The sequence below is a fragment of the Macaca nemestrina genome, chromosome 9 (genome assembly GCF_043159975.1).
Source record: "Macaca nemestrina isolate mMacNem1 chromosome 9, mMacNem.hap1, whole genome shotgun sequence".
Taxonomy (NCBI): domain Eukaryota; kingdom Metazoa; phylum Chordata; class Mammalia; order Primates; family Cercopithecidae; genus Macaca; species Macaca nemestrina.
Genome location: NC_092133.1, coordinates 136,709,245 through 136,736,615, shown reverse-complemented (window position 1 = coordinate 136,736,615; position 27,371 = coordinate 136,709,245). Strand labels below are relative to the sequence as shown.

Below are 27,371 nucleotides of genomic sequence, written 5' to 3'. Positions count from 1 at the left end.
TCAGAGGCCGAGGGGGGAGGATCACCTGAGCCCAGGAGTTTGAGGTTGCAGTGAGCTGTGATCACACCGCTGCCCTCCAGCCTGGGCGACATAGCAGGAGCCTCTCTAAACAACAACAACAACAACACCACAAAACCAACAATACAAATACAAGAGCTTTTGGCTAAGGGCATTCTAGCTACTCTGAAATTCACATACCTACTCTGTTGGGTAGAAAGAGCTGGAACAGGAGGGTTGCTGCAGGAATTGCTTCCCAAGCTTACTGTCCCTTGCTGGGAGGGCAACTCACCCTCCACCCCAGGCAAGGCCAGGTCCTCCCTGAGCTATGCTGAGACTTCATCTGAGCACTAAGCAAAGGAATCTCTACCAAAAGACAAGGCTCCCTCACCTCCCTGCCAAGGTCTGGCATTTCACCATCAGGATGGGTGAGAAGACACTCAAGACAGATATGCCAATGACAGCACAGTTTTCCATACAGGAAAATACACACACACACACACACACACACACACACACACACACACACTATTTACAGACACACACTGCCCAGAGCGAGGTGTTGCTTGTCCTGCTCAGCCTTTCTCTACCTACACACAGGGCAGGAAGACACTCATTCAATGAATGTTCAGTTGAATTTGCTACAGGAGGAAGTATCCAGAGACCCACTCCAAAGCTCTAAGACCCTTCCACTGGACATCTCTGTCTCTTCAGCAGCTTGCTTCATATAGTAATCTGGTTCATTTACACAGATGTCATTTGATTGGACTTCTGCGTTTAACTGCAGTCCTCCTTCCTGTTTACCAAGATGAGCTCAATAGTCCAGAGGGAGTCACTGAGGCTCTAAGAGACTACAGGCCCCGGGCAATGATGAAGATCAGTGGTACCATGAGAGCATTAAGTGAGCTCCACAAACTAGAATTTCTGCCACTTGCAGAAGAATTACGCCCAGTGCTGCCATAAGCCACAAGGACATTAATAGCCAAGCAAAAGCGTAAGATCATACGTCTCCAACAACACCTGTCGGTGACTTTCGCACAGGCGGCTTATTTTCTTAAACTAATGGTTTATTTAGCTGTCTTGAAAATATCTAAAGCAAAAAGTCAAAGTGTGTATAAATGGTAGCCTTGAGCAGACTAATCTTCTAAGCAAGCGTAATTCATCATCTGATCAGATTCAAAAGACTAATATTAAGAGCAGGAATAATTTATCTTCTGATCAGATTCAAAAGCAACAATATTCCCTAATAAGTATTGCAGCAATAAAAATGAAACATTAACTTTAAAAGTATCAATGTGAGTGTCATTTTTTATTTTTAAATTACAGATGAGCGCTAGCTACGATGTAAGCAACGTGAAGCCATGCTCAACCAAGACTCAAAGGTGACCTTATCAAACCACAAAGTAAACAGATCTGTCTTGTATACATACTGAAAGCAGGAGATAAACTATAGAAAACTGTCACTATATTTTCATGCTATGTTTACATCATTTTTCCCTTTCTCTAGAGCGCTCATACATGTTATTTTACTTTCTTTTCAGATGCTACAGAAAAGGCTGATTGCAGCTGGGGGGATTTGGGAGTACTGTGAAACAGTGTTTGGCTCTAGATCACGAAGAAACCAGGGGGACCTCTGGCCTGGGGCCTGCAGGCCAGTTCCACTTTCAGAGCCAAATCCACATACAGTACATCAAAACAGACCAAGAGGGCACAGGCGTAGGGACTCACAGTCTTCTAGGTACCATGGGCCTCATAAAAACACATTTTAAGTAGGCAGAGGGCTGATGTTCTATTCTGTGGGTGTCATTAAACCATGCACAGGTGGCTCAACCATTACGTTCAATGACATCCACAGAACAGGATAGAATAGAAATAGAACTTATTTTACTTTCCCAGGAAGTTTACTTTCCTGGTGAAAATTAATGCCCAGAAAAGCTAGCCAATCTAACTATGATCACACAGCAAGTTAGAGACGGTGTTGGAATGAGAACTGTAGTTTTCAGACATTAAACTTTGAAGGGAAAACTGTAGCTCAGTCTTTAACATCTGTACTTGGGCATGATGGTGATTCAATCACCACCGAATATCAGCACTAAAATATTCATGTAACTCTTTCTCTACAGAAAATTTCAGCGAAGGTGGCCGATGCATGTATCATATTTAAGTGCAGTTGCGCACACTCATTTATTTCCTTGTCAATGTTTATTGAGCATCTACTAAGTGGCAGGCACTTGGCTGGCCTCTGGGGAATGTCACAGTGAACAAAGGAAAGGTTCCCTCTCTGGGCATCCCATGAATCTGAAGGATGGCAGACAAGTCAACAGACTATTAGGATACAGGGATATTAACATATGGATGCAGAGCTAAGGTCTCAAACAGGACAGGCAACCAAGTCAGTCTTACAGGGGTGTTGAAAGGGCTTCGAACTGAGACTTCAGGGACCAATAAGAACTATTAAGGCCAAGAGGGACTGAAAGAATGAACACAGCTAGTTCCCTGGAACGTAGAATTCCAGGAAATTGCGGAGACACCAAAGGTAAAATCATGACGAGCCCAGAAAGCCACTTTATCTGGAAGACTATTTTTTCTTTCAAGGATTATTTAGATAACAGCATACTTCACAGGTTCCTACATAACTGAGAGCTGCTGGCAGATCACTTTTAATGTTAAACAAAGAATTCTCATAAATGGACTAATTGTAAAGAAATGAAATATGATGAGATATACGACATGCTTAGCACAGGGCAAAATTAAATCGATTTTGATAGAGCATTCAGGTGAGGATTTGGTAGTTCCTAATGGAGGTATTCAGGTCTAGAGAAGTAGAGAAAGGACAGCTTAATCTGGACTAAGCCTATAAACTATCCTGAAATTTTTTCATTAATGTCAATTGATCACTTGAGCCGTCTGCTTATTGCACTGTCTCTGACTGATGGAAGCCAAATGAATAGGTAAAATTTTATTTAGTTTTGTGTGTTCTTTAGTTATAGATGAGTGGATTTTTACTGTATAATGTACAGGTTTGCAGCATTAAATTATGGAGTATAGATTTTTAAGCAGTTGCCATAACATTTCAGAAATAAAAGGCACAGATGCTGGTAATGGGGAGTTTATAATTTTTGCAAATGCTCCTGGTGATTATAATAATCTCTGCATTTACAACGTTCAGAGCATGCGTACACATAGCAATGACCATGCTGTGCACAGGCATCTCATTCACATGCCAGTGAATAAAGTCTCTGGGTTCCTTCTAGCTCATTTAAAATCTCAGACAATGCCTGCAGTGACCTACTGGAGGCCTCATCAAATCAGAGCTGGAGTATCTGGGCTAAATGACGATGAACAAATTAGTAAAAGTTAGTAATTAAAGGTCTGATAGGACAGAAAGAGACTCAAGTGCCCATGTACTTCAGACAGCCCAGTAGGCAATGACTTTTTATTCCAACAGGTGAACTTGCCTAGTGTGAAATGTGAAATTACACAGGAATGAGATGACAATAATGAAAGTCTATTTTTCTCTCTCGTAAGAGAAACAAGTAGGGATGAAGGGCAAGGCTTTTACTGATATTAGAAGGGCAACAGGACAAAACTCTGTCTCTACTAAAAATACAAAAATTAGCCAGGCATGGTGGCGGGTGCCTGTAATTTCAGCTATTCAGGAGGTTGAGGCAGGAAAATCGCTTGAACCCGGGAGGCGGAGGTTGCAGCGAGCTGAGATTGCGCCATTGCACTCCAGCCTGGACAACAAGAGTAAAACTCCATCTCAAAAAAAAAAAAAGCAACTTGGAGAGCAACTTGATTCTACAAGGGAGACAGTGTTGGCAGTGTTCCATTTCCTAGAAGGCTTAGCTTAGGGAAGGCATGAAACTTTTCTCTGGTGGTCTCAACTGGGCTTAGGAATACCAGAAAGGAAGACTCAATACTTTAGGCTTTTCCCCAAACCAGCTTTGTTTCACTTTCTTGCTTATTACTGAGAACTTGTACACAGTGTAGACAGACACAGGGGCTAGTGACGTTTCAAGGTATAAGCCCTCATACCTAACCTGGAATCTAGAAATGAGAAATCTGCTCTTCATTCAGGCCTAACTAAACTTTTTTTTTTATTGTGAAAACTAAGCATTTGAGCCTAAAAATAAAACCAAAACATTAGAGTAATACAGAATGCCACACCTCACTATCAGAAGGTGCCTCGCAGGGACTGAATCGGTGTATGCTGAATGCACACGGGGACCGACAGATACGCATCAGCGCAACCAAACCTGCGGGATCAGCGCTTGTCATGGATTTGAATACAACGCTCTTCTTGCTGCAGCACCACTGTCAATAAATACCAGACAGGCAAAGTGTGGCACTGGGCAACACTTTGCACAGGATTTCAATCTACTGCTTTCTTTTTTGTTTTCAAGACGGAGATATGGCTTATCAATAAGCCTCCGATCACCTAAGCCCTTGCATTTCTTACAACTGTCTTTCTTTCCTGTTTGTGTGTTATTTGAAGGGACAAGCTCATCAACCAGGTTCTTTAGGTCTAAGGAGGCCTCTCCCTGGTTGCTTTTCAGAGTTGTCCAGACAGGAAGGGTGGCCAATGTCAGAAGGTCAGGAGGCAACTCCTTCTGCCTTCAATCATTCATTTTTTATTTATTTATTTTTTGCTTGCTTTTGAGATGGAGTCACTCTATTGCCCATGATGGAGTGCAGTGACACGATCTCGGCTCACTGCAACCTCTGCCTCCCAGGTTCAAGTAATTCTTCTGCCTCAGTCTCCCAAGTAGCTGGAATTACAGGCGCCCAACAGCACGCCCAGCTAATTTTTGTATTTATTTATTTATTTATTTTTTAAGTAGAGACGGGGTTTCACCACGTTGGCCAGGCTGGTCTCGAACTCCTGACCTCAAGTGATCCGCCTATCTTGGCCTCCCAAAGTGTTGGAATTACAGGCATGAGCCACCATGCCCAGCCTAATCATTCTTTCAGCATGATCTTAGCGGATGTCTGCAGAAGGTTCCAGTGGTCATCAGTAGGATGAACTAATTCATCTCTTGGACTTCTTGGGACACAGGGGGAAGAACTTTGAATGACAGTAACTACTCTCTTTGGGTGGCACTGGAGACCATTGTAATTTGCTTTCTTCGGTTCATTGCTGCATGAACTTGGGAGAAAAGCTGGGAAATTTCCTGGGTGCACGGGAAGTCACAGACCTTTTATGTTCTCAGATTTAATGTTTGAAATATTCTCTTTCTAGACTACTGGTTTGTATGATCTAAAAAGAGACTGAATAAACCTATCTTTAACTTATTACATGAAAAACAGTACTTTCTTTTTCAACATGAGGTCTTTGAACACAGATATTTATACCAGGACAACGCAAGAAACTTCAACAAAGTAAGCACAGAGCAGAGCAAGAGCCTGGAATTTTCTGCAAGGCCAGTGAGGCAAGATGCAAGGTGGTGTGTGTGCATCCTGTTTCCATGGCAACTTGTTTCCGTATTAATTTAGGGATAATGTAAATAAAAACCCTCTCTTCTTCCTTAGGACACAGCATCATATATCTTATGTTTTAGTTAACTATACTCATTTCATCTGCTGGGCTACAGACTCCTTTAAAATAGAAATTCTATCGACCGTTATTGCGTTTGTCCATCACCATACCATCATCTTAAAAACATTTTACGTAGAAAGAAGTGAGGGAGATAGGAAAACAATGACGAAAGCAGCAGTCAGTATGACACACTGGCCAGCGGGCTTCCACTTTGGGCAGGCCAGGTGGATACACTGTTTCCTCCTTCTCCCACTAGGCCTAATGGGTAAGATCCACTGGCATTACATAGAAATCCACAAACAGAAGACTCTGGAAGGTGGAGAGAGGAGGGCAGACCGGCTAGGGGCCTGGGCTCCCAGCTGACAGCATGGTGCTGAGCTCTCTGGTTGTTTTGGTTGCTGTTTGTGTGTGAGCTTCATGCACCTGAGACTTGGAGCTGAAGAAACTGCAACCCAGATTTGCCAAAAGGCACTGACAGGAGGCTCAACCAAAGCCGGCTGTCTGCAGACAAAGGCCTGGCCAAGGGGTGGCCCAGCAAGACAAAAAACTGTGAGACAGCAACACCTCTTTGACAGCTGAACATCACAGGGAGGGCTGGCCAGGCCCCGCCGACAGCAGCCAAGGCGGAGTGAGCCGCCCTGACTTTCGGCCTGGCCAGGTGGCAACTGAGCACCTCATCCTACCACCGAGGTGGCATCTGAAAGGGCCAGGCAGGGAACTGGGCCTCTTACCCCGGCCTGGTGGTAAAGAGCCCCCACTGCAGGGTCGGTGGAGATGGCAGGGGGAGCGTGGACTCACACCCCTCACCTGGCAGCAACAGGCAGCTCCCGCCCCTGCTGGGTGGTGTCACCAGAGCCGGGAGAGTCACCCCTCTACCCCCACCGTGGCACTGGTGGGGCCAGTGAGGAGCAGGAATGACGCTCCCTCTCTCTTTTCCCTGCCAGGCAGCTCTCAGCAGGGGCCTTGGAGGGAGCTGGGTCTCGCACACCTGCTGAGCAGTGCTGAGGAACCCCCGTGCAGGTGTCACGAGGAAGCCAGCTAAGACAGGAGGTTCCTTTCAGATCCAGAGTCTCAGCACATCAAACAATCCACATGCGGCAAGCCACCGTACCTGCTCCTGAAATATCTTGGCCAAGGGGGCACAGTCTGTCAGCTTAATGAACCTCACCACGTCGGTGACCGTCCACTCCAACGGGTTGCTCTCCAGAACCAGCCTCTCCTCCTCCTCTTGTTTCGTGTCCTGCAGAGAAAGGGTCGGAGGAGCTCAGCTGTGGCACAGTCAGCCGGCTGGGTCCTCTCCAGCACTCTCCAGGCTTCAGCCGCTCCTGGCCGGAAGCCACTGCCTCCCTTTGCTCCCTCACTGGGCACCTGAAAAAGCTGTACACCCTCTCAGTCCCTGGGCAAGTTCTTAGCTCAGTGATGATGCCCCTGCGATGACTCATGTGCCTTCAGAGGGAAGAAGGCAGGCACGGACAGTCGCTCTTGCATCCCTAGTTCAGGAAACCTTGGGTCTGCTTCTGAATGAAGCACCTCTGATTAGAGAGAAGAGGAGAAATACAAGGGGCACGTACAAGCAGACACGAGAGAGTGTTCCCCAGTGTTTCTGTCATGATGGCGCCAGTGGCCCTTTCTGCTGATCTCACACCACCCATGGGGCTAGGGGAGACCCGAAACACTGATTAAATATTGTCAAACATCACAGAGGTGTCCTGTGACACACGGCAGTCACAGGACATGCGGGGAAGGAATTTCTGGAAACCCAGAGTTCAAAGGAACCCAAGGACTGTGCCCACCTCCTGACAAGCACCCAGGTGGCACTAAAGCCATCCAGGGAAGAGGCACTGTCTCCGCCCTGGGCACTCCATTCCAATGCTGAAAGGCCCCTCCGCCCAGAGGTGAAGTGCCAGCCTTTGCTCCTGACTTGGGAACGAGCTAGAATAGCTGCTGCTGTTGGAGGTATTTTAAACGGGTTTCCCCACGTTGTGGCCCTGAGGTGTAACAGGTGTGCTTCTTCACACCCAGCGGGAAGCCCTCTGCCCCCACGCCCAGGAATCACCTCTGTCCCCTCGGGCTTGGCCGGCGGGCACTTCTCCCCTTCCTCTGCTGAGGAGACGGCCGGCGCCCTGCGGCCCCTTCGTGTCCTCTCTGCGGGCGGCCGGCGTGCGGGCTCTGAGCCGCTCCGCAGGGTGACGGCCCTCCGGGGCCGGGCCGAGGGCACCTCCGCCGACGAGGTGTCCGTCTGGTCATCCCGGAGCTCGGAACCTGTCTCCTCACTGGCGGTGTCATCGTCCATGGCTTCAGCGTCCTCCTCTTCACTTTCCTGGGCCGAAGGAAAAGGCATTTAAGGGGCTGGTGGCAGGGGGGCCGGTAGCCGTGGCCCGGGCCCAGTGCAGACCACTTAGCAAGCCCTGTCCCAGGCAATCTCTGAAATGGAGCCAATGGTCCCACCCGCGGGCCCTACGAGGCCCCTTCCCAGCCAAAGCAGCTGGACACGCTACATTTGTTTTCAGCAGGTGAGGAGGAGGGGGTTCTTCTTCGGTGTTTCTGACCATCCTGCCGCCATCTCCAGGGCCACCTCTGCTGTGAAGCAGCCATACCGGCCAGCCAGGGCCAGATGACAGCCCCAAGCGGGCAGGCGCCGCGGGCGGACATACCTCCCCCGAGCCCGCGGTGAGGTCCACGGCAGAAGACCTCCGTTTCTTCTGCACAAAGATGGATTTCCGCCGCTTCCTCCGCCTGGCGGGTTTGGGGTGTCCGCTGTCGGGGTTGCTTTCCCCGATGGGGGGCTTGGAGATCTTCTTTCTCTTTCCATAGTAATAGGCTGTAGGAAGGAAGATGAGAAACTTTTGGAGGCATAAACACATACAGACATGAACAGAGGGAGAGGAGAGAGGAAGGAGGCAGACGGTTCTTTCATCTGATAACTCGTTTGTGCCTTACAAAGTCATTCTGAGAAAACAGACCCACAGAAGGAGGGGCTTCTGCTGCTCAAAGCTTCAGGTCTGGAAGGTGTTCGGGCTGAACTTGGCCCCTCCCCAACGTTGAAGCCCAAACCCCCAAAGTGAGTGTATCTGGATGTCACTGACATTAATGAGGTCCTAAGAGTGGGGCTTGGTGTCTAGGAGAGACACCAAGGACCCAAGACCCAGAGGAGAGGCCCCATGAGGACACGGGGAGCAGGTGGCTGCCTGCAGGCCCAGGAAGGATCTCATCAGAAACCAAAGCTGCCGACACCCTGATCTTGGACTTCCAGCCTCCTGGACTGTAGGAGGTAAGTGTGTGCAGTGAAAGCTCCAGGTCTGTGGTACATTGTTGTAGTAGCCAGAGCTGACTTCTGCAAAAGGTGAAAGAGACAAAGATGTCCACAGTTCCCACAGGAGTTTATCCCTGTCTGGACCCCAGACATTGCATACAGTGGTGGCAGTAACATCCATCGGATTGCTCTGACACCTGCTCCCAAGTCTGAATCTTGAGCAACTGGTCAGTCAGCAAGCACCGGGTGAACATCTGCTGGCGTGGTCCTGGCATGAGGGACTCCCCCAGCTCTTGGTCTGACCAAGACAAGTCGTGATCCTGAACACATGGGCCAAATTCACCAAGCACCTTTCCTCTTTTCAGAGTTCCTTCTCTATTACATCGTTGTGTACTTTATTCCCTTCTCATTTGGTGGGACTCACGTTACTTCTGAATTCTATAGCAGAGACACAGGTGTCTATCTTTTTTTTTTTTTTTTTTTTTGAGACGGAGTCTCGCTCTGTCGCCCAGGCTGGAGTGCAGTGGCCGGATCTCAGCTCACAGCAAGCTCCGCCTCCCAGGTTCACGCCATTCTCCCGCCTCAGCCTCCCGAGTAACTGGGACTACAGGCGCCCGCCACCTCGCCCGGCTAGTTTTTTGTATTTTTTAGTAGAGACGGGGTTTCACCATGTTAGCCAGGATGGTCTCGATCTCCTGACCTCGTGATCCACCCATCTCGGCCTCCCAAAGTGCTGGGATTACAGGCTTGAGCCACCGCGCCCGGCCACAGGTGTCTATCTTAACTCAAAAATTATTTATTGAACTTTAGTAGTGATTAATGTTTTTTATAAAAAAAATGTACCATCAACTAATGAAAACCACCACTAAGGATCCAGCATTCAATTACGACCCAGACGCCTACTCATTAACCAAAGGTTCAACCGTCCCACTATGGGACGCCCAGGAGCCACAAAATAACTGAATGCGGCTAAGGAACCTTTATCCACGAATGGGGTGGGCCAAAGGAAAATGGCAAATGCACAACCCCTGGTTTGCAGGGGCCCCTCTGCAGGGAGCATGATTTCAGTGCATTCTCACAGTGCTGGGCCGTGGGCTTCGTCCTCCAGGTAAGTCACCTATCCTTTCTGCACCCCAATTTCCTTACTTACAAAATGAGACCATCAGGACTAACAAGCATAGGTTTCCTTCAGGCCTAAGGCCGTCTATGTCCCACCCCCTCCCCTGCATTTGATCACAGCACGGCATTTGGAAGCCTCACAGTAGCAGCCCTGTAACTCCCAGGAGGCACATCTGCTCCGGCAGCCCTGGCCTGTTCTCATCAACCTCTCAAAAGCAGCAGATGGCAGGAGAGCTTGGAACAAGGTCCCGTGTCCAGTTCTACAGGGACCGTGTTCCTCAGTGAGAAGGAATGAACTGCTGTGGACGAGCACTGCTTTGTGGCCGTCTCCACGTACAGGGGCAAATGAGCAAGCCTCTGTCCCCACCCAAACCCCAAGCATGCATGACAGGGCTAGGGCAGGCTGGCCTCTTAGAAGCCAGAGGCTGGGGATGAGAATTGGTTTTAGGGAATGCGGCCAAAGGTCAGTATGTGTTTGGAGCCTTAGAATGAGACTGGATGACTCCTGCTTTCCCAGTGCTCGACTCCATCAAAATATGGTTCTGGCCTCCTCCCACTGGAGCCTCAGTTCAGCCCGTAGTAACATCCATTATAAATTAACCCAAAGGATCTTGGGAGTTAGGAGTTTTATCATATGAGATCCAGAGACATCTCTGAGTTCATTCTGGCAGTGCTGAATGGGAGGTGTGGGACCCTGCTCCTTTCCTGCCATGCCCAGTGTCCCGGAAGAACAGAGAAGCCCACCTGGCAGGTAAGCATTCACCATGCATGGCAAAGCCGAGCCCTCGGTCAGGCCTTTCTTACTCAGGAGCTGCTGCTTCCCAGTGAATCCCTCCCCTGGAAAAAGGTGCTGTGATGGAGAAACAAGCTCTTCCAGAACCAGGTGATGTGCTGGGCCGACACACCTGCGGGCCCTACCTGAGCGCCCCTGTGCACAGAATGACGGGGGCTCTGTGTGATCAGTGAGGGCACAGCTGACCTCCATTAGAAGGCAGAGTGGCAAGGAGACTGTGTGTGTCTGTGTGTGTGTTGTGTGTGTGTGTAGAAACACACTGAGAGGTAATAAAATACAAGGAAAGTCACACTCTGAATAGCGTTTCAAGTACACTCAGATTCCTGGTTCCAGAACCCATGTTGACCAACATCACAAGTGACTGTGGCTCACAGAGCACTGGCCACACGGCCAGGCCCTTGTCACATCCCAGTTGGCTGGAACACGGCTGGCAGAGTCAACTTCCAGGTCACTCCCCCTTGCATTAGAGAGAACTGAGGGGAGATGCAGGAAACTCAGAACTGTGGGTCAGAGGGAGAGATCAGGGCGCAGGCACGGGAGGTAGAGGTGTCTGGGAGAGGCTACCATGGATGGAGAAGGTCATCAGAAGGGAAGACGGGCAGGGCTCAGGGGAAGCGGATGCCCAAGGCCAGAGATCCTCGAATGGGACTGGGGATGGAAGAGGCAAGAGCTGGAGGTAGGAAAGTGGGGACAGCTCTGAGTCCTGCATCCTGTGTCCTGGGAGAGAGGCAAAGCCAGCTGGCAGAAAAGAAAGTGATGGTGGCTTCTGAGTCCTCCATGGCTCTCCTCTCCTAGGTGGGGGTGTTGAGGAAGGCATCTAAACATGAGAAGCTGATTATGATGCGGATGTGGCCCCCTATCAGGAAGGGCAATGAAAGCAACATTACACTATCCCCGAGTAAGGACTGAAAGAGTCATCTGGGTGCTCTCCTGGCATCCATTGAGCTGTAGAATCAATCAATCCACTGAAACTCATGACAGTACACACAGTTTCTTCTCTTCTTTTCCAAGGCCTACCAATGAAAATTCATCCTGTTTTAATTCGTCCCATCCCCTCCGTATGTCAGGCTAAAAACACATGTATCTGCTACAGCAAATCTTTAAAAATCCTTCCATAGCAATTCCTATGGAAGACTAGTCAAAAGGTTCAAAAAGAAACAAGCGAATGAAACAAAAACCAAATACCTTATAGCGTAGTTTAGGCCTCTGGGCCCATGCATTTCTTTTTTTTTCATTATTTGTACTTACTGTATTTGGTTTTGGTATGAATGGAGCAGTTCTCTGGGCAGTTTTCAGATACCAGCACAGGACTAAACAAATTTGGACAGCACTCTAGCTTCGCACAGACTCGGCGGCAGAAATTTGCAACTTGGTCAGATGTCCGTACGATTTTGACCACAGCCCTGTACGTTTTGCCTCTGTATCTAGAAAACAAGGTGGGGGAAAAAGCGATGGTGAGACCAGATTATGATTCAGACCTATTCTGTACCACGTATTTCAAAGGTAGCAACTTCATTTTCTAATGATAAAGCATATGGTGCACAGTTTTCCATGCTGTTTCTGTTATTTCTCGGAGAGATATTTATGAGAAATGCTCACTAGTGTGCTACAAATGTGTCATAACAGTGCTAAACTAGAATCCACTTCCATAAAGACCCCCCCATTTAGCACACCCTCATTTTGCTCTATACAACTTCATACCAAAGATGAGTGGTGCAGGGTACATACCTAACGGGCATGGCTCTCGAAATGAGGTTAGTGAAATCTAACAGGTATTTTCCTGTTGTTATCTTATTTCATTTTTGAAAAATGTGAGTGCATATGGGATCATGATTCTGCCTTGAAAACCATGCAAATTCAGAACACTGAAAGGATATCTTTGTCAAGATTGTGTATATTGTTGAAATGGGGACGATTTCCATTATTCATAAATGGCATCTGTGCAGAATGGTGATAGGTAAGCGAGGTCACATTTAAATGGAGAGAAACACAAAAAAAGCAAAAAAAGAAAAAAAAAACCATTAAAAATGCAGAGTGACTGTATGATTGGGACCTGGAAACCGAGTGAAGACCCCCAGCCTTGCAGACACTGGCAGCAAGTGACTTCAGTATAAACAGAACCGTGACGGCTCTCCGGTGGATGAGTGACAGTTAAAGGAAAAGGCTGCTGTACTCTCAAGTGTAAAGGGAGCAACGTGAAGTGGTAATGCCACTTGCCATACTCTGCCCATGAGGGTAACTGGCCACTCCTCTCCTCTGGGTTGGGATGGTGAAAGATTGCGCCAGGAACTAAAACTTGCTTCCACCTGCTCTCCAGTCCCTTCAGCAACCCCTCCATGGCTTTGCTTGCTTTCTCCGAAGCAGTAAATCGAATCCTTTCTGAACAAGCACACCTTCACTGCAATTCCCCACAGACTCAAATCTTGATTGAGTGATAGATAGTGGATGAAATCATACTACACCAAGAATGCGCGCCGGAATCAAAAGTCCTTCATACTCATCTCTATTTCTTATTAGACTGAGGTCTTTGGAAAGCTATAGTCTATTTGTGTATTAGGAAAAATAAGAGGGATTTCTCCAGTTAAATCTCCCCCCCCAAAAGTGGTAAATCTAACTGAGGGGCCTCACATAGGAGACCTTCATTCTTATTATGGATCGAACCATGTCCCTCCCAAATTCATATGTTGAAGCTATAACTCCCGATAGGACTGTAACTGAAGATGGGGCTTTCAATGAGGTGATTAAATCAAATGAGGTTATAAGGGTGGGGGCCTAATCCAATAGGAGTGGTGGCCTTATAAGAAGATGAAAAGGCTGGGTGTGGAGGTTCACCCTTGTAATATCACCACTTTGGGAGGCCGATGCAGGACTGCTGGAGCCCAGGGGTTTAAGACCAGACTATGCAGCGTAATGAGATCTCCATCTCTACAAAAAATTTAAAAACCACCTGGGCATGGTGGGGCATTACTGGGAAGGCTGAGAAGGCTGAGGCAAGAGGATTCCTTGAGCACAGGAGGTCAAGGCTGCAATAAGCTATGATTGTACCACTGTACTCCAGCCTGGGCGACGCAGTAGGGCCCCGTCTCTTAAAAAAAAAGGAGGAGGAGGAGGAGAAGGAGAAGAAGAGTCACCAGGGGTGTACATGCACAGAGACTAGACCATGTGAGGGCAGAGGGAGAAGGTGGCCATCCACAAGCCAAAAAGAGAAGCTTAAGGGGAAACCAACCCTGGCACCTTCATCTTGGACTTAGCCCTCCAGAGCACTGAGAGAATAAACATCATCGCAAAAGCCATGGGGGGCCTGTGGCTCTCTGCTGCACAGCCTGGGCTGACTGAGACAAGGCTCATTCCTCCAGTGGGGAGCGACAAGAACGGGGACCCCCGGACTGCCTATCTGCACCTCCCCACCACCCACACAGCAGCTTCTCCTGACCACGGATGCTGCCTGCTTGTAACTTTCCTTCTCAGTTCACATTTTCTAAGGATTCTCTGAGGTCCTCTTAAGCACTTTTCTCTGCTCTTAGTGGAAAGACTAATCTAGACTAAGGGGGTATGGAAGTTTTCCCAAAAACCTTTTCAACGCACTAGGAAAACGAGAGATCTGAAAATCCGAATGCCTTTTATAGTTATCCACAAGGAACTGATTTTATATATGGGAATCCAAAAACTTCAACAAACATTGCTGAAAGAGATGGCACTTTCTTGCCATCATATATAAATATCAAGCGCAATACTGCTTTCCTTAAACATAACTATTTACTGAAGAATAAAAATTAAGCTCCTCGCATCCCTCCCACACCCACCCACACAACAAAGAATTTAGAGTGAGACACGCTTCTGGAACCTAGATATTGTCACTTGTTGTTCATCACTTTTAAGAAAAAGACTTTCTCCTGCCCCAAGAAAAACCACAGGTAATGAATTCACCAACATAAAACTGGCAACCAGAGCTACAAAAAGCAGATTGGATGGGTTCTTGTTTTAAAATTAGGCACTACAGCCCTCATCCAAATATTTATGGGAATACGATACAAATAATGCCTGGCTGAAAACACAAGCACTTGAAGGTAGGTTTCAATCACCTTTTGGCACATTTTTAAAACTATCATGGGTACAAAGTAATGGTCAGTTTCTCAGCTGGCAACAGATCATAGGTTTTTATTTCATTCACATATCACCAAGCTACTGAAATGTGAAATTTCAGCTTTTTAGGAATGTCTTTCTAAAGACTGGAAAAATAACTTTTCCACTAATAAATCTTTTTTTTAAAGTATCAACGGCAAAAAAATTAAGAATTAAATTCCAACTTGTACTTTATATCTGCATATTCTACTAAATGTACTTCATATTTATTCAGGGTCTTTCACATCCCAGCCCCTGGGTGTTTCTTTTTCTTCAATTTCTCTAACGGGTCCAGCTTGACTTTCCATGTAGTGAGAACTAAAAAGTAATCTTCTGTAGATAAGATCACGCTTGAAATCCTACAGCCCCGAACGGCTGTTGGTTTTCCTAGGCCCTCCATTGACCCTATGTGTAGAGACTCCCCTCTCCGTGCCTTTGAAGAGCGACTCCAGGACCCACGTTGGGGCGGTTCTTGCTTATTGCTTTTGTTGCATTTTCGAAAAATAAAAATGAAAATTAAAAAAAAAGCACAACTGGGAACACGGTATGTTCCTCGTGTTGTGGGAAATGGAGAGTGAAAATGGGATATGTAGAATAAAAATGCTTCACAGCTACATTTTCCCTTGCAGTTTTCTCCACTATGAGTTTGGTGGTCCTACAGCTTTGTTGGAAGGAGCTCACTATCAAGATTCTTAGAGTCCCTAAAAAAATAAAATAATGAGACATAAGAATGCAGGAAGAAATGTGCAAGCCAGGTCAGATGTCAAACTGCAGAACGAGGCTCAAAGACGAGATGCTCATCAAACCTCCAGGTGACAAGGCACACACACGCGGTGCCACACTGGAGGGATGGATGAAGGGAGCGGTTATCTGGGGGAAACAGAACCAGGGTGGCTTCATTTTTTCTTCCTAGTTTGGGATGACTTCGTGGAAGCAAGTGTTTCAGTAAAACCTTTCACAACAGGGAAAAGCCCATCTGAAGGTATGAAGATTTAAATTACAGCATTGTTTAAAAACAGCGGGCTCTTTTTCTCTTCCCTGCCCTTCCTGAACAATTCTGTTTAGAAGCCATGGCAGTGGGGGTAGAGGGGACTGAGTAAGGATGGGGCACAGGCTGGTGAGGTGGCAGATGCCGTGCTGCCTAGACCCCTTCACTGGGGAGCTTGCTGCCCCAGCTGCTGGGAGGGAGCCTTCAGTTGTGGCCCTTTTATGTTGTTTGTTTGTTTTTTTCTTTTTTTGATGAGAGAGGGTCTCGCTTTGTTGTCCAGGCCGGAGTGCAGTGATGCAACAGTTCAGCTCACTCAACCTCCGCCTCCCCGGTTTCAGTGATTCTCCTGCCTTAACCTCCTGAGTCATTGGGACTACAGGCGCCCGCCATCATGCCTATAGTGGTCAGTTTTTTTTTTTTCTTTTTTTTTTTAAATTTTTAGTAGAGATGTGGTTTTGCCATGTTGGCCAGGCTGATCTTGAACTCCTGACCTCAAGTGATCTTCCTGCCTCAGTCTCTCAAAGTGCTGGGATTACAGTTTTTAGCCACTGTGCCCAGCCCCCTTTAGGGTTTTGCAAAAAGCTGCCTTGGCCCTGCCCTACCCGGGAGGGCCTCAACCAGGGACTGACTGTGGAGGAAGTAAAAAGGTCACTGGAGCCCAACTCCAGACAGCCATGAAGAGCCTTTAACCCCAGAGGTGCTGCGGGTGCCTGCCTGGCCTCACTGTGGGATGATCTCTGTCTATACAATCCCACTGCCTTCCCCTCCCTTCCAAAGGCACTGGTCCCAAGGGCCCTCCTTGATGAAACCCATCTTGGAGAAACCCACCAGGGAAAGGCATGGAAGTTGGGGCGGGACGCAGGGAGGAGGTCGTCGCATGTGGGGACAGCAGCAAGGTGCGTGAGGATACTGGAGTGATGCTGAGGCTTGATGAAATGAACAAATACGCCAAAGGTGGAGAGCACAGGCCAGGTTTCCACTGTCAGAGCCGGAGTTGCAAGTATAGGGAAGGAAAAGTCTAAGATGAACCCTGGCGTGCTGGACTGGAACTGGAACCTACGTTCCACCATGAATGCGAAAAAAAGGGTGAACACAACAGGCCCAAGCTTTTCTCCTTAGAAAAGCCTACTTATGGGCAGATCAAGAGGTCAAGAGATCGAGACCATCCTGGCCAACATAGTGAAACCCCATCTCTATTAAAAATACAAAAATTAGCTGGGCATGGTGGCACACGCCTGTAGTCCCAGCTAGTCAGGAGACTGAGGGAGAATCACTTGAACCTAGGAGGCGGATGTTGCAGTGAGACGAAATTGCATCATTGCACCCCAGTCTGGCAACAGAGCAAGACTCCTTTCAGAAGAAAGAAAAAAAAAATACAGGTACATCCCTAATTTGAAAATCTGAAATTCAAAATTCTCCAAATTCTGAAACTTTTGGGTGTCAACATAATATAAGTATACTGCAAGTATTCCAAAAGCTGAAAAAAGATGAAATCTAAAACACTTCTGGTCCCAAGCATTTTGAATAAAGGATATTCAACATGTGTTTGGGGGTAATGAGGCTTAGGCTTTCAACTTATCCCAAATCAATCAGGAGAAAGAATAGTACCTTTATTCTGTACTTCCAATATTTCTGTAAGTTTGAGATTGCTTCAAAAATGCTTAGAAATAATATAAAGGCATGCAGTCATATAATGACTCAAACTATACTAAGCTGACTCTACAACAGAGTTTCTACCACATGAGTATTTCTGAGCACTACTGGTTGAGTAACATGGACATATCCAGTTGCTATCAATATATGAAGGATAAATTGATTGTGAATTCCAACTCCAACCTGAACCAATAAACAGGCTTGTTTTGGAGTTGCCCTGCAAATTAGGGTAACTATTGGAACAACTTTTTCAAAGGCATGCTGAACATACGAAGATACAGGCCTATAAATAAGGAGAGGCAAAAATAGTTCTAAGAGTTTACCAACTGGCTGGGAATTAACAGTAAATGTGCATTGATGGAATGGAGCCACTGACATTTTCTCAAGGATCTTAGAGCATTTCATCACTTGATCCTTACACGATCTTCCCAGGCACAGCGGACAGGGGTTTGAGCTCCATATGGCAGACCTGGGGATGGCTGGGTACGGGGATGACCTATTCTTTCTCTTTTTTTTTTTTTTTTTTGAGACAGGCTCTCACCCAGGCTGGAGTGCAGTGGCACAACCTTGGCTCACTGCAACCTCCGTCTCCCAGGTTCAAGTGATTCTCCTGCCCCAGCCTCTAGAGTAGCTGGGACTACAGACACCCACCACCACGCCTGGCTAATTTTTGTATTTTTAGTAGAGAGGGTGTTTCATCGTGTTGGCCAAGACGGTCTCGAACTCCTGACCTCAGGTGATCCTCCTGCCTTGGCCTCCCAAAGTGTTGAGATTACAGGCACGGGCTACCGTGCCCAGCCTCATTCTATTCTTTCTTTTACCAAAAGTGAAAAGAAGAGTGTGTTTCGTACTTTTACCTTCCATGAGAGACTTACAAACAGCATACCAGCGACAAAACTTTGTAGGGAGGATGTGTGAAAAGAACAACCGAAAAGCGTGAGATAATGCTTTCAACTTTCTGCTAACACTGTGAGACCAGAGGGCAAGACACGGATGTTATTTAACACGCGGCCCGGCAAGGCTCTCACAAACACGAAGGTTTTGGAGCATGTATTTCAAGTCCCAAGAAGAAAAAGTAAGAGGAAAATATTACGAGACAGCCGAGCTCGCACACGAAAGAAAACTCCCTGGCAATATAAATAATCTCAGAAAGAAGGAAAATAAAAGCAACGCGCAAAAGATCATCGAGTTAGAACTAAGGAATAGCAAAGACAAAAACGGTGAGGGAGGAGCAAGTTGTAAGGGAGAGGTCCAGGAAGGAGAACCTTCATCTCAGTCCTCAGACAGACCTTGCCGATCCGGCACCGATGCATCACTCAGGTTGCAGAGAAACCTGGAGGGAAGAACGCAATCTCGTCTTTACAAGCTGAGCATATCAGGAGGGGCTGGGGCTCTCGGAAGCACACTTGGAGACAATAAAGGAAGTCACAGATCAACGGTGGGAAACACGGGAGAGGCTCTTGCTGGTTGTCAGCGCAGGACACTGAGAACCCCAGAGTCCAGAGAAGATCATTTTAAGCTCAAGATACTTGAGATTCGACAGATACAGCAAGAAGCCTTCTCAGAGCTCCCATTATCTGCTCTAAAGCAGAAACGTTAGAGAAATGGAGACTGCCGTAAATTCCCTCTTTGGGGACAGCTTCTCCTCCCGGGAGAGAGACTTAAGAGTAAAGCTGCCGTAAATCCCCTCTTCTGGGGATGTTTCCCGGCCTGGCCATGAAGAAGAAAGACCACTCACACCTGCATAAACAAACATTAGCACAAACGTTCTCATCTCCCATTTGTTTTCCTCAAATCCAATTTGTCTTTCCCAAAGCAATCTACTTGTTCTTCCGACAAAAGCCTTTGCTCCCAGCTGCCTTTCCCGTACTGAGCTGGATGCAGAATCCCCAAACGACGGACCCCTCCTCTGAGTTATTCACCACTGAGCACTCCCTCGGTATGAGCGTTACACATGTAAGCGGGCTGTTTCTCCTCTCACTCACCTGTCTTTGGTCAGTTTAATTTTCAGGCTCCCAGAACCTAAGAGAGCGGAGGCAAAGTCTTTCCTCACCAATATCAATATAAAGTGTGTGTGGCCTTCCACTTCCCCCCCATCAGCCAAAGTAGGGATTTCTTTCCACGTCCAAGTGCACATGGCAGGGGTGGAGAAAGACAGAGGAAGATGGAATGGTATAAGAATGCCGAAAAAATCATCTCCTCGCCTTCAGTAGCTGATACGGTTTGGCTGTGTCCCCACCCAAATCTCATCTTGAATTGTAGCTCCCATAATTCTCATGTGTTGTGGGAAGCAGTATGGGGCAGTTTTCCCCATTCGTTTCCCGTGGTAGTGAGTAAGTCTCACGAGATCTGGTGGTTTTATAAGGGGAAGGCCCTTTTGCCTGATTCTCATTCTCTTCTCTTGACTGCCATCACGTGAGATGTGCCTTTCACCTTCCGCCGTGATTATGAGGCCTCCCCAGCCATGTGGAACTGTGAGTCCATTTAACCTTTTTTTCCTTATAAATTACCCAGTGGCATGAAAATGGACTAATACGGTAGTTCAAAGTTGAAAGTGGAGAAAAATCAAAACGGATTTTCAGTCAAAAACAAAAACAGAGTGAAGAAGCCAACACTGGTGTAACCATCAGTTTATAACCACCAGCAGAGCCCAAGCGGAATGTCGCTATGGTCTAAGTTCCATCATTTGCCCTCAAAATCACCCTTGTGAGAACTTTTAACCAAATCTTGTCGGGCAGTGATAGGGGTTTGGGAGCGGGGGACGAGGTTCTGGTTCTTCAAGCCCTATTCACACCCTCGAATGCTGAAGGAAGAATTAAAAGAGAAAGGAAACGGTGACTCTGAGAACCGCAGAAATAGGGAGGCTTTGCAGGCTGTGGGAAGCCTCTGTTCTCGTCAGCAATAGTGAGGTACGGTTCTCACTTCCTTCAGATCAAAGCTTTCACTTCATTGGTCTCATTCTTGGTCACTGGATGCCAGGGTCGGGAGAAGGGGTCACTGGTTTTCAGTCTTAGGACACCCAAACTCCCCAGAAATGTCTTTCTTCCTTCTTGCCTTTAAATAATGGGAACTCTGCAATACCAGGGGTGTGTATGTTTATCCCAGGGGAACCACTGCTCCTTCAGAATGTCCTAAGCTGGCCTGTTCGAATCAGACACGCCATGCCGCGATCTGACGAATTCGGCTACACACACACACAGAAACGCTGTCTTCCCTTTGAATAAACTGGTTCATCGCTTTGCTTAACGTGACGAACCTTCGTATTATGAACCATAAAGTTCACCTCGTACGTTTTCAGGACAGCAAACTACATACACTTGGGCCAGGTAACCAAAATTAACGAATGAACAAACAAAACCTTTTTCGGTCAAGTCTCTCAGTTTGGGAATCCTTTTTTTACATAAATCACTTGATAGCCAGATGTTACCCGTGACAGTTGATAAGACACAGGCTTGCGTAAAAGGACAAAAATTAAAGTAAAATAGGTAAAAACACACGCCAAATTAACCGCTGCTTAGGAAAAAAATGAAACCACAACATTTCCACAGAGCTGAGCACAATGCACCTAACAGCGAAGATTTGACTTTATCTCCTCGCCTCTGATAAGTGACAGTGAGCTGTAACTCACATGAAATCCTACCAGGATATTTCCTCTTTAAACATTCCGAATAACTATAACAAAGGACTGGAAAAATTATTAAGCTTCTGCCTGGCTTTTATAAAGATGATCACAAACGCCATTCAAAGAAGAGTTAAGACAGTCTTTTCATTTTCCCTCAAGAGATTCTGTAACATGTTGAAAAACATATTTAAATGTCTCTAGATGCAGAGAGGTAGAAGGGTTTTTTTTTTTCCTTATCCCCTTAAGATACAGCCTAAATTTCTTCTCCTGTAATTGAAAATAATGTAGGTGAATTGAGCATATTTAAATTCATTGGCAAGAAAGAAATGTTCTCTTCCAGAACAGAAATGAACTACATGAGAAGCCATTTTTTTTCCTTGGCCCAAAAGCTAGCAGATTTTTGCTTTTCCATACCTGTTGAGGGTAATAATGATAGACTCCTCACAAGTTCAAATATTGCAATAATTTCTACAAAAGGTCTGGTTGTTGGATAAATAGAAGAAAAATCACCCAGAGACAATCGTAGGTAATAGCGTAAGTTTTCATTATATTTACAAGTCAAAACCTTTACAAAGACACCTTCATCCTTTCAAGTAAATGGGTCTTTACTCTTAGGAGGTGGAAAAACAACCAGAAATCCTAGATGCCAACGGAGCACAATCACACTGCCCTACGGATAATCTCACATCCGCTCTTCCTGAAAACAGTCTCTAGAACTGTGTACAACAGCTCCCATAACCAACCAAGAGGACTGAATGTCATATGTATATATGGCATATATATACACATATATATATATTTTATCTGTTGTAGAGACAGGGTCTTACTATGTTGTCCAGGCTGGTCTTGAACTCCTGGGCTCAAGCGGTGTGCTGCCTCAGCTTCCCAAAGTGCAGGGATTACAGGCATGAGCCACCACGCCTGGCCTGGACCAAATGTCTTGAATGCAGGTCTCTACTCTTGTACGTTAATTTATTCATGACAGAAAACACATCTGCCTTTCAGCTAAATGGGAAGATGCCACCTCTCTCTCCTCCCATGTGCACCAAAGAGAATAGCAAAGTTGTCGAGATCTAAAAAGTTGTCATTTCACATCAGAAGGGAAGAGGTGACTCAACACACAGGACCAGAGCAGGAGAGCTCCCGCTGACTGTAAAGCTGTCATCCTTAGCAGCTGCTTTGAGACGCTGCTATGATCTAGCACAGTTGCAACCCAGCTCAGACAGACGTTTTCTCATTAGAAGTTGCTGTGTAAGAGTTTGCTATGGAACTTTCTGTCATATTTGATATAACAGGTAATATGCTGCCTTTACAATTCAGCAGAGCCGGGTTTCACCATGTCTGTTTTGATTGTATCGGGCTGGATTTAATAAAAAGCTCTGATCGACTTGGTAACATGAAAACGAGTACAAACACGTGCAAAATGAACTCCCTCTCACCGTGGAGCGGGAGCGAGTTTCTGGCTTATTTAGAGGCAGAGGAGGTTTTAATGGGAGCTCAGATTTTCGTACTTTTATTATATCTGTGTCCATTAGGTGTACATGGACTGTATTGAATTTTGCAGCAAAGTTTTAAAATAAGAAGGATTTCTCCATTATAAACACTTGCTCATGTTTTCTGCCCCCACAACTTCTACAAACTTGTAAGAAAATGTGCCACTACTGCTAATGATCTCTTTAAATAAGGAGAAAAATATGAAATATTAGAAAGACATGTTTTTCTCTGAGTTATAGGTGAAGCTCACTTAGATATTTCTTGAGAAGGAAGGAAATGATGAAATGTAGGAGCATCTTTAATTGGCCTGCCATTCCCTGCAAATAAACACTCTTCTTCTTCTTTTTTTTTTTTTTTGAGACGGAGTGTCGCTCTGTTGCCCAGGCTGGAGTGCAGTGGCCAGATCCCAGCTCACTGCAAGCTCCGCCTCCCGGGTTCACGCCATTCTCCTGCCTCAGCCTCCCGAGTAGCTGGGACTACAGGCGCCCGCCACCTCGCCCGGCTAGATTTTTGTATGTTTTTTTTTTAGTAGAGACGGGGTTTCACCGTGTTAATCAGGATGGTCTCGATCTCCTGACCTCGTGATCCACCCACCTCGGCCTCCCAAAGTGCTGGGATTACAGACTTGAGCCACCGCGCCCGGCCAACCCTCTTCTTATCTACATATATTCTCTTACACTTTGGTGATTTGGCAGATTATGATTAGACCATAAGTGACGTTTACCGAATCTAAAACCCCAGAGTTGTTCAAAAATGACACCAGGAATGCTAAGTGGATTGCTGGCAATGAATGTTGAGTGCGGCACAAAACAATCTCTAAACATCTTTACTCACAGTACTAGCATGAATTAACTATAGAGGAAAATAGTACTGATGGTACAAATTATTTAATATTTCTCAATTTTCACTATGCATAGGGCGGGTGCCTTCTCTAAAGGAGGCTTAGATATCCTCTAGCCACTGAAAACTGGTTTCCTCTTTAAAAAAAAAATCATTGCTCAAATGTTACATCTCAATGATCATTAAGAAGTCAACTAGTAAAACCTATTCTATTTGAAACCCAGAGATGAATATTAAAAGTCCTCTCAAGCAGTCTAAACAATTATTTAACATAAAATTATCTTAGAAACGGATCTTTTTCTATGTACTTAAATAACCAAGTTCAAGTACGTTGATAAGGTTCCCGCTCTCAATTTCAGAGGTCAAGAAACTTAACGAAAGCAAAAATGTCACCTTTCCAATTAGCCTATTTCCAAAAAAGAGAAAGTCACTTGACTCCATGTCAACCCAGATTTCGCTGCCATTTACTTAACCCAGACCAAACATGCACGGGTTCCTTTAATCTGTTAGAACTGTCAACTGCCAGAAAAGAGAGCATTTGCATTTAGCGTCGTCTTTATAATATCAAAAATGAAGAGCTGTTTATGAACATAGTATAATAACGATGAGGGATATCCTCTCTACAAATTTCCCCCTTTTGCTCGAATAACCTATTGGTCCTGAAACATAACAAGTTTTTACGCCGAATGTTTAATATAATAAAATATTAGTTAAGGAAATCTCTACTTCACTTTAGGAATCCTAAGGCCTAAGGCAACGCTGTATGGCAAAAATGCCAATAAATTTACGTGTCGTCCACAGAACTACAGAATGAACGTCCTTCAGTTTGTTCCATTTCTCAGGGCTGCGTCACAAAGAGAAGTGGCAAGTTTCGCAGTAGCCGGTGAAGTATTACAAAAACCCTTGCTTTCCAGAATTGAAAACACTTACTTGGCCTTCAATGTCTCCTCCTGGAAATTCCAGTGGGGATCTTCCACCAGCTGTAATTCTCTTAATACCCTTCCAGGCTTGTAGGCCGCGTTGATTATCATGCTAAGAACCTTTTGGGGGAAAAAACAGGTAGACTGAGCTGCAATTGCATTCATTCCTACTAACACAAGAATGTTTTGAAAACCACACCACTGACACTTAGGAACAGCTCACCATTACACCCACATTAAGTGAAGAACTATGATTAAGTCTGACAGAACACGTGCCAGGCTAACACCGAGTTGTTTCACCATCCCGGGATGAAAAGCGTGGTAAAATCCAATCTCTCTGGCTAGAAAAGTCTGAACCCCTCTCTAGAGGAGGTGGCAGACTCCCATTAACTCTTCTAGTTGCAGAAAAGTTGAACCATTTTCACCAAAGAGCAATTTATTGTACTTCAACAGGATTACTCTTCAGCTGGATAGGCTACTGAGAATTTCATTCTATTTTTAAAGATTTCATAAGGAACCAATGAAACAGAGACAATCTACTCATGCCAACACTTCTGGAGAGGCTTCAGATGCTTGCAAGGAGGGTAACAAATTGTGTGACACTCTCCTCTTGCAGGCTTAATTCATGGACATTTAATACTAGGGCAACCCTCTGAAATGTGAATATTTTCAAAGAGCGTCTGGAACATCCAGCACCATCCAATATCGTATTTCCTCCATCCACCCCTCACTCCAAAGACCAAGAAAACAAGCATTTGTCTACCATGGGGCTCAGGAAGACCAGGCATTTCTGAGAGTCCCAACTGCTGACCCTGGGGAGATATGTTCCTGTGAACCTCAATGAGCTTCTCAGACCCCTAAGGTGCTAACCTCAGACCCCTAAGGTGCTAAAAAGTAAATCATCATTAATGATTAACATTGACGAGTTCTGGCACATTCCTGGGCTGCTGTTATTTGCATAAAGACCTTACAGAATGTGAGAGTGCAAAGCAGAGGCCTAGGTGTGCAGCTTCATGAAATGACCCTCTGTGAAGCTCCACTGGGTGACAGTAGCAGGAACAAGATGGGGAGAGCACGCAGTGTCCATGCCTCCTGCAGGCTGTCCCGGTGCAGAAGTTGGAAGGAGCACGCCAGGCATGGAGCTCACATTTCGGATTTCAGAGCAAAATACCATTGAGAGAGCAAGAGATATACCCGAGTGAGATGCGAGACTGGCACTAGTGCCTAAATGCTCACTATCTTTTAATGGAACTATTACAAAATAAATGGAAGGAGATGGGAGAACGTGGATGGAATATGCACGTCGCAGTTTTCACGGGTCTGTCGTGTTCTGGAACGTAACGAGCTTGGTTTGCACCCTGATTTATTTCCGAAAACAACAAAGCGTTCTCAAGTTGTAACTAAGGATTCGCTCTTAAAATACTTTACACTATGCAGTCAGCCCGGCAACTGCCTTTTCTCTGCCTGGGTAACATTTTGCTATGTTCCAAGAGCCTCAAAACTACCCACCAAGAGAATGTGGCTTGCCAAGGTGCTAAAAAGCCATGACAAGGCGGTACCAGCAGTTTTGTTGCGTTTGTGTTTTCTGTATTAGAATAATCATCTGATTTTACTGTTTACTGTCAGTACAATTTACAGAAACTCAGTTTAAAAATAAATCTAATTAGAACAGACTGCAATAACGCACACAGTGTTTATCAACAGACAATAAAATTTCAACAGATTCTTTTCATTGGGTTTCCTGAGAAAACCCCAGAGCTACATGTTATTTGCTGCATATCAAGATGCATTTGGTGACTGTGAAAAGAAAATGCCTTCTGGAGTTCAATTCGGCTGGGAGCAGGCAGCAATTAAATTATAAAAAGCATCTGATATTGAATGTTTTTCCCTTGGCTTTTCTCGATGCCACATCATACGTCTCCAAATTCAACAAGCTCTCTATAAAACTTTGGAATTGTGAGCTGAGTAATTTCTGTGCACATGACAATGTCATGTATTATAGTTACCTAATGAAAATAACAAAGTGGACAGCTACTATGACTAGCCACAGTTAAGACTGAATTACTGTGCTTTGCAAAACACTGGAGTTCAGTTCATTGTGTTCTTGATCAGACAGGGTAGCAGGGAGATTGCCCTCCGCCCCCCGGAACTAACAGGACCTTAGATGTCTCATCTTCCTCCACTGATACGGTTTGGCTGTGATCCCACCCAGATCTCATCTTGAATTCCCATGTGTTGTGGGAGGGACCCTGTGGGAGGTAACTGAATTGTAGGGCAGTTTCCCCCATAATGTTCTCGTGGTAGTGAATAAGTCTCATGAGGTCTGATGGTTTTATAAGGAGTTTCCCCTTTTGCTTGGCTCCCATTCTCTCTTGTCTGCTGCCATGTAAGACGTGTCCTTTCTGTAATTGGCTTATTTGTTCACCATCCACCCCCACTAAGACATAAGCAGCAGGAAATCAGGGACTTCATTCTGTTTGCTGCTGTATCCATGGTAGATAGAACTATAACTGGCAAGAGTAGGGTGCCCTATTGATATTTTTTGAATTAGTTCAATAATTTCAATATGGGCTCTGAAATTAGATAAAATTAATCTGTTCATCTAAAAATTAACAATAAATTCACTCCAAGTATTTGATACCATATGATCTACGTGAACGGAGCCTCAGGAGTTATCATTTGCTATTGCTTTTCATTGCTGCAAAATCTTATCCTATGCTATGCTAAGAAAGTTCATCAAATTTATCTTGTCTTCTCTATGGGAAAATAATTAAAGCCTGACAAGCAAAAACAATGTGCACTTTTCCTTTGCCAGCCTTCCCTCAGCACCACAGACTATGTGAGTGTGTTAGTTTACACCCGCCCACAAGCTTGGTACATTATACTTAGTGGGTTAACTAATGTTCGGCATAAATTTAAAACAGCAGCAACAAAAACACAGCAGAGTATCTTCCAGAGGCCTGTCTGCATCTGTCTTTGATTCCGAGCACTGACTTCACCGAGGTCAGCTGGGCAAGACATTCCCTCTGTC

At 45.8% G+C, this 27,371-nt stretch overlaps 1 protein-coding gene across 10 annotated transcripts in view; it reads right to left on the bottom strand.

The window, feature by feature from the left end:
- LOC105494351 (Scm like with four mbt domains 2) overlaps positions 1–27,371 on the bottom strand; it is a 253,153-nt gene that overhangs the window by 5,690 nt on the left and 220,092 nt on the right. For all 10 annotated transcript variants that reach the window (XM_011762686.3, XM_011762684.3, XM_011762683.3 and 7 more), the window contains 5 exons: positions 24,351–24,460; positions 11,950–12,125; positions 8,191–8,357; positions 7,593–7,856; positions 6,648–6,776 (listed from right to left, as the gene is read on the bottom strand). In XM_011762686.3, the coding sequence (XP_011760988.1) occupies positions 6,648–6,776; positions 7,593–7,856; positions 8,191–8,357; positions 11,950–12,125; positions 24,351–24,460 (846 nt within the window). The remainder of the gene's footprint in view (positions 1–6,647; positions 6,777–7,592; positions 7,857–8,190; positions 8,358–11,949; positions 12,126–24,350; positions 24,461–27,371) is intronic.